Source organism: Lycium ferocissimum, chromosome 2 (assembly GCF_029784015.1).
Source record: "Lycium ferocissimum isolate CSIRO_LF1 chromosome 2, AGI_CSIRO_Lferr_CH_V1, whole genome shotgun sequence".
Lineage (NCBI taxonomy): Eukaryota > Viridiplantae > Streptophyta > Magnoliopsida > Solanales > Solanaceae > Lycium > Lycium ferocissimum.
Window position 1 is genome coordinate 62,769,889 of NC_081343.1, and position 9,909 is coordinate 62,779,797.

Here is a 9,909-nt window from a genome sequence, read left to right on the forward strand (position 1 = left end):
TTTTTAAATAAATAAATTAATATAGGATTTCTAAATTGTAAAATGCCAAAAAAAATGAGAAAATAGATAAATGACCATTCTAATCAAAGAGATGTGCCACGTCAGCGGGCCCTTTGCCTGCTTTTATATATATATATATATGATTTTTTCCTCGGTTAGATTACTTAATTGATTACTGCTCAATTTATATCATCAATAGAAAAAGGTAAGTGTTACTCACCAACTTTATGTAAAAGGAATTCCTATAGAAAGTAAGGATTTTTTTAATTTTTAGTAAAAATTACTCCATTACATAGATTATTTTAATTTTTCCTTTCGCGCGGACATAATCACCAGTATCAAAATAACTCAAACCATTTAATAAGGTGACGTGTTCGTCAATACCATAGTCTTGTATGAATTTGTCAAAATAATCAATAACATTTGATTTGATTTATTTATTAGTCAAAAACAGTAGAATTGAATCAGAATCAAATGGACAATCACTAAAATATACGCAAATTGATACTCGCAACGTCGAACTCCAGTTTAAAATTGTCTCAACTAACACATATATTTGGAAAAAGAAAAAAAACAAAAAAAACAAAGCACACGCTTTTTAGCGGCACAATTATAATAATATCAAACTAAAAGTTGACAACAATAAACTACTACGTTTAGGGGAAACTTCTATTAATAATTGTACCAAATTAGAAGTGAATTAACAACATATACTTTGGAGGAAGTACATTTTGCATCTGGCATACATGGCAGTTGACAGCAGGGCAACAATTTTGTAACTAACAAACGTGTCATTCATGATTGTAGACACCGTATCATAACACATCAGCAAAAAAAGAGAACACCTCACCAAACGAAGCCCCGGTGCGCCAGAACAGAAATTTCTCATTTACACTGGGAAATTTACAGTCCCATCAGAAATTCTAAATATCCTTTCGTTGATTCAATTGTGCTGGGTAGGTAGGTCACGTCCCTCATTTCCAATGTTGTTCGTTTTAGTTTACAGCATCACTGATTTTTTTTTGCCAAAAGTTTTAACAGAAAGTTCCACTTTTCTTTTTAGTTTTATTAATTAGAAAGTTTACAATGTCTTTTTATCATTCTTAAGCTTTTTCTTTTTTGTACTTTTTTCCTGGGTTGACTTTGTTAGTGCATGCTGACAACCGCTACTTATATTTTTATTTGTTTCAATTCACGTGGATAAGGGGTTTACTAAAAAACGTTGTGTGAACGTGTTTTTTGTGCTCGCTTATTCTATGTGGAATCTAGGTCTTACTGTCACTGTTGTGAATAGTGCTCTTATTTATTACTCAAATGTCTTGATTCATTATTACTCCATTTCTCGCTTGTTTTTCCCTCTTCGAATTTTAAGTTTTAATTTCTTTTCCCCTTGGTTGCTTTAAATCGTCAATGCCGTGGTGGGACTTGAGATCTGTATTCTTTTTCATGAATTTCAGAGGCTTTCTACGGTCTCAGGTTCGTCAAGATTATGTGCCTTTTGTGTACATTGTAAAAGATAACGACGATTGAAATTATGACCCATATTTGATTTAATGCTTTAGCCCTCACAATGTTGGTGACTTTAGTAAAATCTTTTCTTTCCCAATTATAGCTCTCTCTCTCTGATGTAATGTCATTTTTATACTTTCATTTCTAGATGAAGTGTGTTCTCTTTTATTATATGTGAAAGGCATCTGAATTCTAAGGTTTGAAAAGATTACCTTTAATTACTATTGAATAGTTCATTAGTTGGAGACAAGTTGTTCAGTCCTTGAAAAATTTAGGATTGATGCAACTGCACTAACTACATAATATTTTAAGAACTTTGTCCTTTCTTTTTTGCTTTGACTGTCTCACAATGCTGTTCTTTCTACGTGTTGTATGATTAACTATGTTATCGCTGTATTGCACCTCTTATTTGATAGAAAGACTACTTATCTCTAGATATTCATCGGTTGATTTTCAAGTCTTAGATAAGCAAGAGCTTGTATGAACCATGGACTGTAGTAGTTTCAAGTCTTAGATAGGCAATGAGAACCATGAGATTTAGCTTGTTACCCTTGAGACAATGATAAGTTTTAGTTCCAAATTTACTGACAATTGACTGATTTTTGGCTTTCAATCAGAACGGATCAAGTCAAAGGTTGGAAACTTCTGCTGGATTTTCTCAACAGTTTCTGCCGCTGATAGCACACGAGAAACACCAGGTATATATTTCTCACCTTTGATGTAGTTAAGAAATTGGGATGGGAGTAAGTAGGAGGCATGGGTTGTTCCATTCATAAAATATAGTATACAAGACTTGAAGATGAAGGAAGGGTATAGGATACGTTTGGTCCTGATATTTGGTGAACACTTGCTGAAGATATATGCGAACTCAAAAGACTGGACTGTCCTGTGACCTATCACGAGTCACGTACAGCTAGTGTAAATTGACAAAATGAGCTTTGGCTAATTTTTCTAAGATGCATTTGGAACCATGCGGGTACCATGGTTTTATTGGAAGCATGTCTGTTCAAACTGCCATTTGTCCCTTTCAGCCACAATTCGTTTTAGATTGATCATGAGCCATTTATTTGATTTTTGGGGCTTCCAATATGCTTGAGTTCTTTTATAGGCATGTCACACTCGCTTCAACATTTTGACCAACGATTACCCTGATACAGTCTATACTTTACCTTAGAATATAATGTTTTATTTATTTCTATAAACAAAATTTATGATTGACTATATAATTTTTGTAGATGTGGCAATCTGGTTTTTCACCTTGTGTGATGAAATAAACAAAATCTACCTGGGCGTATAATAGATTTCTGATGCAAATGACCTTGTTATGGCTCTGAAATTCAAACAAGGAGATTATCTTGTGTTCACATATGCAGCTTATTACAAATTTAGATAAATAAGTCATTGGAATTAATTAAAAAAAATACTCAAGTTCTTATTTTTGCATGTTCTTAGCAGGGCAGAATGAGGGACGCCCAGCTTGTATCACATACTGTGAGGTCTCATGGTATTACGGTGGCAAGGACCCATTTGAATGACTGGATGATCCTACTACTACTTTTTATGATAGTTATCCTTTTGAATGCTATCCATCCGTTTTATCGGTTTGTCGGGAAAGACATGATGGAAGATCTCAAGTATCCTTTAAAAAGTAATACTGTACCTATGTGGGCTGTGCCGGTGAGTTGATCCTCATTCTTCACTCAGTAGCTACAAAATTACTTTGTGGAGGCGATTAGTACCTCATATTCAGATTTCAAAATATCTAAAATTTATCAGGTGTATGCTGTTCTGCTGCCTATGGTTGTTTTTTTGCTCGTTTATTTTCGGCGAAGAGATGTCTATGATCTTCATCATGCCATATTAGGTAAGCTATTCTTTGAATTTGGCTAGTTTTAGTGGGAGTAGTTTATATTTGTTCTCACCGTAAAAGCTTTATGATAGTCGTCCTCTAATTATGTTGTGATGGCAGGGCTGTTGTTCTCTGTTCTGGTAACAGCTGTTATCACAGATGCTATAAAAGATGCAGTTGGACGGCCCAGGCCAGACTTCTTCTGGCGCTGTTTTCCAGATGGAAAAGATGTATGTTTCCATGATGGTTATGCTTTATGCTTCTCAGTTGTAAGTATTTTATCTATATGCTTAAGTATTGATGGGTCAACAGGTTTACGATAAATGGGGAGATGTTGTATGCCATGGTGATAAAAATGTTATCAAGGAAGGGCATAAGAGTTTTCCAAGTGGGCATACCTCCTGTAAGTAGAATGCATGTTCTCATGCCTTGTAGGGCAAAGATTGCATGTGTGGAGACAGACTTGAAAATTACAGCGTTTCAGAATGTGTCTATGTTGCCTCTTTATTTTTTATCTCAACCTTTGAGGATTTCGGACCAACTTGCAGGGTCCTTTGCTGGTCTTGGCTTTCTATCGCTTTATTTATCTGGCAAGATACAAGTCTTTGACTGTAGAGGACATGTTGCGAAACTGTGTCTTGTGTTACTTCCTCTTCTTCTTGCATCTCTGGTTGCCATTTCTCGGGTGGATGACTATTGGCATCATTGGCAGGATGTGTTTGCTGGAGGTCTAATTGGTGCGTATTCTTAAGTTTTATTTGTTGTTTGTATCTTTACATAAAGAATCATCGTAGTTGTAGAGTGGGGTAAACACACTTATAATAAGACCGTGCAAGACAACAATGAAATCTCAGGATTTTTTTTTTTTTCAGGTCTTGTAGTTGCAGCATTATGCTATCTGCAGTTTTTCCCACCTCCATATCATGATCAAGGTCTGCCGTCATTCCTCCACTTGTCACAGTGCTGTGAAAATTCTTGTGATAGAATATTAGAAGCTTTCTCTTTCATGTTAAACTTATGCTGCTTATTAGAGTAAATAAATAGTTGAACGAACGTGTTTACTTAATGCATCTCAAAGGATGTTCTTACTAATTTTTGCGAGGAGCGTGGAATTTTTATTCTGTAGTTGATTCTGAGGAAGGACTGATGATCCCAAATTGTTACCACTTTTGCGTGTGTGCAACTTTAATTGTAAGATGATGTGTAAATATATATATCAATAGTTAATTCATCATACATGGATAAAAGGTTCTTTCTCTCATTCAATAGCTCTCTGCAACTTGAGGGATCACGGCCTATGGAAAATGTAATGATAATTGCCTCTTGGAAGCCTATGGCTGAAAAAAAGTAAACCTATTCTTCGAAATCCAAAAGAACTGATAAATATGTGACTAAGGAAAAGGCCTTACTTTTGGCCGAGCTACATTACAAAAGGCAGCTGCCCTTCCTACAAATGAATGGATCTAGAAAAACGTTCTGGTTTATGTTTCTCAGAGAGGAATAGAATATGGCCATGGAGAGGATTCTATGTACTATGAAGATGTTGTTGGTTTGAGATGTTGTTGGTTTGTCTTCCCTCCTTTTTCTAGTCATACTCTGTCAGTTTTGTACTTCTAGGCTGGGCAACTTATGCGTACTTCCGTGTGCTGGAGGAGTCCCAGGGAACTGCTCAAGCTGATAATGGTGAAAATGCCGATGCAAATAATACACGCATCACAGAGGTTCAAATAGAAAGTCGACCGAACGAGAGAAACGACAACGGGTCTATGGGCATTTCTTTGTCAGGGGATTCTGGTCCAACTGTGGAAGATTTAGAATCTGGGAGGAGATAGTTTAGTTTGAGGCAATTGATAGATGGAATGGCTCAAACAAACACTGCCCCAGTACATGCTTGTTATTGCAGAAATGACCTGTTTTGAAGAATAGATTCATGGAATAGACTAGATTTCATTCTTCCCACTCTGATCACAGGGCATATCCTAGCATGTAAAAACTTGTATTTTTCTTTCTTATTGTTCAATTTGTATCCTAAGTGTTATTGAATTCTACTGTAGTTGGTACAGATTTAGCTGATCGGGAAGATGTATGATACTGTTACCCGTAACAGCAGTTTCGAGGGCACTGACTTGAGAATATTTTTGTGTAGTGTGAGTATGTTGTAAGCAGATTATAACAAAATTCTCTTTCCATGTTACTGCCTATGTTCTACCAATCAAAAAAAGCTACTGCCTATGTTCTCTTTTGCTGGTGAAAAGACATGATATATGCACAGTTTGCTAAGGTTTCACTTTCAGTTTTTCCGCTCCTGAAAATGGAGGATTTGTTAAATAGACAAATGCAAAGCTGCACCTGCACGAATATGAAATATTACAATTTTGCCTCATGGAATGAATGGTTCTCTTCGTAAACGTTACATATCAGTTTATTTCAGTGTCTTTTTTCTAATTTCTGGTCGTGGTGAACTTGAATTTGCTTCAAGTCTTCCATATGTATATTCAAATTTCTACAATTGCTCCGTTAAATTACTTTTTCATTTTCCCAACAAACTGGACAGTATAAATGTGCAATTACAATTTACATGAACTTGTCAAAATGCTTAGAATGCTAATAATCAGCTACTAGTATTTTGTAGAAGCAAAAGCTTGTGTGGAAGATAATTCGCAAAGACAAAGGTGCATTCACAATAATAGCAAACAAAAAGAGAACAGGAAAAAAAAAAAATCAGATTCGAATTACAAGTGGCTTTCTGGAACTACTTTTGGGTTCGAAAAATCTGGACTTAAATTCATCCCATGAAAACCCAACACCAATCCCTTGCCCATACCCAAACCCAATACCAACACCACAACCCATACCCAATCCAAAAACCATTTTGAGATGGTTCCATTCAGAACCACCAAAACCTAGCCCACCAACTGCTCCAAGACCCACACCGATACCACAGCCAATTCCAAAGCCGCCACCTGGCCCTAATGTTGACTCTTCTATTTTCCGGCTGTTTTCTTGAATAAACTCTGTAACTGATTGTCGCTTGTCTTCACGTTTTCCTCTTTTGCCGTTGAGATTAATGCCCTTTAACGTCCAGAGAGAGTTGTTGTTGTCAGTTTTCCGATAAGCAAAACCATTAAGGTGAAGGGTTTTGTCCTGCATTTGCATTCTTCTTTGCTTGAGAGGATAGGGATGGTCTGTTTACTGAAACTCGGGTCGTTGACCTGGGCTAAAGGTGATATGCCTTTTCTACGAAGTGGGCCAATTGGATATTGCCCGAAGATAGGGGAAAGGAAATGAAGATAAGGGAAAAAAGAAATTCGTAGAACCAACTGATAATCACACCTTTCTTTTTTCTAAATATTTTTTGTTAACAAAAGTTTATAACGGAAAAAAGATCAATGTCTCCATCAAATAATTTACCATGGGATAAAAGTTTTTTTAAACACACATTTATCATTTAATGATTATTAACTGATATGTAATTTTTACTCCCTCCGTCCCATAATAAGTGTCATTTTAGCTAAAAAAATTATCTCATAATAAGTGTCACTTTAGGAAATCAAGACATAAATTGACTCATTTTTTTCAACTCTACCCTTAGACAAAAAGGGGCAAGTTTATGTATTCAAGACAAAAAGCTAAATGGTAATATAGTATTGTTGGATTCCCAATATCAAAGAGCTAACTACGTAAATGCTTTCTAATCAAGAGAAAAGTAATTTATTTTTATTATATAAGGGTAGTTTAGTAAACTTCACATTGCATTAGAAGTTTCTTAATATGTATGTTTTTGGCTAAGGTGACACTTATTATGAAACGGAGGGAGTAATAAATTGCGAGAAAATTTTAATGTAAATCACGTGATAACTGACAATAAAGACAAGTGTTAAAACTGTAGAATGTAACTAGAGGGAAAAAGAGTGAGATCTTGTTACTTATGAAAGCTATGGCAGAACAATCACTTGACAAGTTAAAAATTGTTTTGCTACACAAGTTTAATCATAATGGAGATTTTATCTGATTGTGAGAATAACTTGCTAATTAGGTTAGATCATAGGGAGGATGTGTAATTGACTGTTAAATGTTTTATGTTCTATTCAATTTTCACATTAATCGGTATATCTCGAGAACGTAATTTGGTAGAATTGAATTGTTAGATAAAACAAAACGTTTTTTTTATATGTCAAAAAAGTTTTAATGCCAATATGCTCTTGGCATACAGTCTTTTAAGGTAACGACTAGCAATTAGATATTTTGTAAAGAGGGCATGGGCTGAGCTACCAATTTCGACGAGCTGAAGTCTTGGTGGACTATCTTCAAGCCGAATCTCATGTCTTTCTAATGTATCAGATTGACAGTCAAACTTCTAGATGGATTCTTTCTTAATATAATTTGGTCGTGCTTTATACATTTTCTGCTTCATTGGAGGGCTTGACTTTCTTCTCTTCTCTTTTCTTTTTTTTTTTAATAATTATTTTGGTGTTATTTTGACTCTTATTGCCTTTGATTTTCTAGGGGATTTCCGAATACCATCCTCTAATTTCTTATTCATTCTTTGCATCTGGCAATAGTGTTAACCTTAAGTGAAGAAAAGAAGACCGCCAAAATGTTGCTTTGACAATTTATTTTAAAAAATAGAAGGAAATAATTCCCACGATTATTGTGATTGCTAAAAGCAAGTTTCTGTAATCTTGTGACGTGTTGTTTTTGGTTGATTTTCTTTTGCCAGTTTTTTGTACGATTTCTTTCTATTTTCTGAAATCCTCTTATCTATTTGGCTTGTATTCTCTAATCGGCACAAAATTGTGTCTTCTCACTTGCATTAGTTGGATTTCAAAAGTTAACAAGAGAAAAGGCGAGATAACAACTAGACATTAAGTGTTACAAAATTGTTGAAGACATAATTAAATACCTGAAATAAATAGTACTATATTTTAACAATTTATTTTTTTAGATGAGATTGTTACACAATAATAGAAGGTTTACTTTTACAAATCATGCAGAGCCAAAGAAGTCTTTGCGTTGCATCATTTGGCAATTATTTTTTAGAAACACAACTTGAAATAGTGAAAAAGAGTCCACCCACTACGCCATGAAAGGCACTCCGCAGTCTGCACTAAAGGTCGAAGGGCCTAATATCTTGTCCCAAAATTACATCACATATTACTTCTCTTGCTCTTTTTTTTTTTAATCTCAAATTATAAATGGAAAGATTATTAATTAGCCTTGCAAGACAAAAACCATGAGAACATATTTTGATTATTTTCCCACAAAACCTCATTTAAATAATTTTCTAGGATGGGATGAGTAGTCTAACATTGAATTCCACACACCCACAGGCTTTATTGACCTGCTGACCTAAAAAAAATGTAGTAGAAAATTAGCTAGTTTCCTCTTTCTTGCTTTATCACACACGTAACTTTATTAAAAAATTCATAACAAAATTCTTCTCTTAGTGATATATAAATAGGAGAAACATTTCTTTGCCTTAAACAACTACTATCTCAACTCTCTCATAAACATAAACACAAAGGCAGATAGAGAGAATATAATATGGATTTGGTTCAAAATCTATTCAATGGAGGCTTACTAAAGAGACAATGGAGAAGAAGAAGATACCAACGTCTAGATGGTACTGCAAGGAAGAACACAAAGGTCACTAAGTTTGGTAGAAACGGCCAAAAGAGAACATGGAGAATTAAAGCAATTCCAAAATTGAAATTGAAGATTTTCTCACCAATAAAGTTATGGAACAAATTCAAGAATGCTTACATGAATATGATGCTTCACTTGGCTGGAAATGTGAACAATGGGAATGTGTTTGGTGCAAAAAGGATTCCAAAGGCTAGGCAAGTTGAATTGGCTTATACAAATACTGAGTTTGAAAACAGACTAATATATGAGATTTACAAGTCCATGGTGCCTTCCATGGAATTGTATCCAAATCTATAGTGACTGCTTTTTTCATTGTTTTTTTTTTATTATTATTATTTTTATTCTTCTTCCGATGATCAGCCAGCTCTAGTTTAAAGATTTCTAGGGGTTTGGTTTTATATATGTGCATTCATTTTTTCGTTTATTATTCTGTAACAGAAGCTTGAAATCTTTGTGTTCAATTCATGAATGCAAATATGATATCAAAAAGTTGATTTTGTTTGTTAATTTATTTTTCTTTTTAATGTATAGATATCATTTCAATATGATATATATAACATCAAACTTAGGAGAAAGTGCAAACTAAATTAATCGTTTCGTGACATTTGGTGAGATAAAGCTTAATTAGAAGCAGGTCACATTTCTTTCTTTTTTTTTTTTTTTTTTGGGAGTAAATAACAGGAGCTAATTAACGTGATTTTGCCTCGCACCTATTTTCATGTGAAGTATAGTAGTAGAAGAGATTTAGAACTTTTAAACTAGAGGGAAATATCATTTAATGTAAAGTTACTGATAATTAGATATTTGAGCCGAAGTTGAACAAGAATTTTCGTCGATTATTCCTTTTATTTCACTTGCAACTTATGGACGACGGTCTTAAAGATCCTTTTGAACAAATTGAAATT

At 34.4% G+C, this 9,909-nt stretch overlaps 3 protein-coding genes across 8 annotated transcripts; 2 read left to right on the forward strand and 1 right to left on the reverse strand.

Moving 5' to 3' along the window:
- The first annotated feature begins 815 nt into the window (after nt 1-815).
- LOC132046671 (putative lipid phosphate phosphatase 3, chloroplastic) lies at nt 816-5,552 on the forward strand. 6 transcript variants are annotated; one of them, XM_059437377.1, is made up of 9 exons: nt 816-960; nt 2,127-2,207; nt 2,962-3,186; nt 3,286-3,373; nt 3,479-3,588; nt 3,671-3,761; nt 3,907-4,095; nt 4,231-4,290; nt 4,976-5,552. In XM_059437377.1, exons 3-9 carry the CDS (start codon nt 2,971-2,973, stop codon nt 5,188-5,190), a joined length of 969 nt encoding a protein of 322 aa, XP_059293360.1. In that variant the 5' UTR covers nt 816-960; nt 2,127-2,207; nt 2,962-2,970; the 3' UTR covers nt 5,191-5,552. The 6 variants fall into 6 exon arrangements, with proteins under 6 accessions (XP_059293360.1, XP_059293361.1, XP_059293363.1 ...); XM_059437378.1 differs by having other exon boundaries at nt 2,965-3,186; XM_059437380.1 differs by having other exon boundaries at nt 853-956.
- Nucleotides 5,553-6,079: 527 nt separating this feature from the next.
- On the reverse strand, nt 6,080-6,508 carry LOC132047854 (protein TRIGALACTOSYLDIACYLGLYCEROL 5, chloroplastic). Its single transcript, XM_059438833.1, has one exon. It carries the CDS (start codon nt 6,506-6,508, stop codon nt 6,080-6,082), a length of 429 nt encoding a protein of 142 aa, XP_059294816.1.
- A 2,394-nt stretch (nt 6,509-8,902) lies between these two features.
- On the forward strand, nt 8,903-9,301 carry LOC132047855 (uncharacterized). Its single transcript, XM_059438834.1, has one exon. It carries the CDS (start codon nt 8,903-8,905, stop codon nt 9,299-9,301), a length of 399 nt encoding a protein of 132 aa, XP_059294817.1.
- Nucleotides 9,302-9,909: the final 608 nt, after the last annotated feature.

What these genes read in the sequence shown, in the direction of transcription:
- LOC132047855 (XM_059438834.1), top strand. Translation starts at nt 8,903, where the DNA reads ATGGATTTGGTTCAAAATCTATTCAATGGAGGCTTACTAAAGAGACAA.
- LOC132046671 (XM_059437375.1), top strand. Translation starts at nt 1,411, where the DNA reads ATGCCGTGGTGGGACTTGAGATCTGTATTCTTTTTCATGAATTTCAGA. An exon ending in TAGCACACGAGAAACACCAG is followed by an intron (nt 2,208 to 2,961) that starts GTATATATTTCT and finishes GCATGTTCTTAG; the next exon opens with CAGGGCAGAATGAGGGACGC. An exon ending in GTTTGCTGGAGGTCTAATTG is followed by an intron (nt 4,096 to 4,230) that starts GTGCGTATTCTT and finishes TTTTTTTTTCAG; the next exon opens with GTCTTGTAGTTGCAGCATTA.
- LOC132047854 (XM_059438833.1), bottom strand. Translation starts at nt 6,508, where the DNA reads ATGCAGGACAAAACCCTTCACCTTAATGGTTTTGCTTATCGGAAAACT.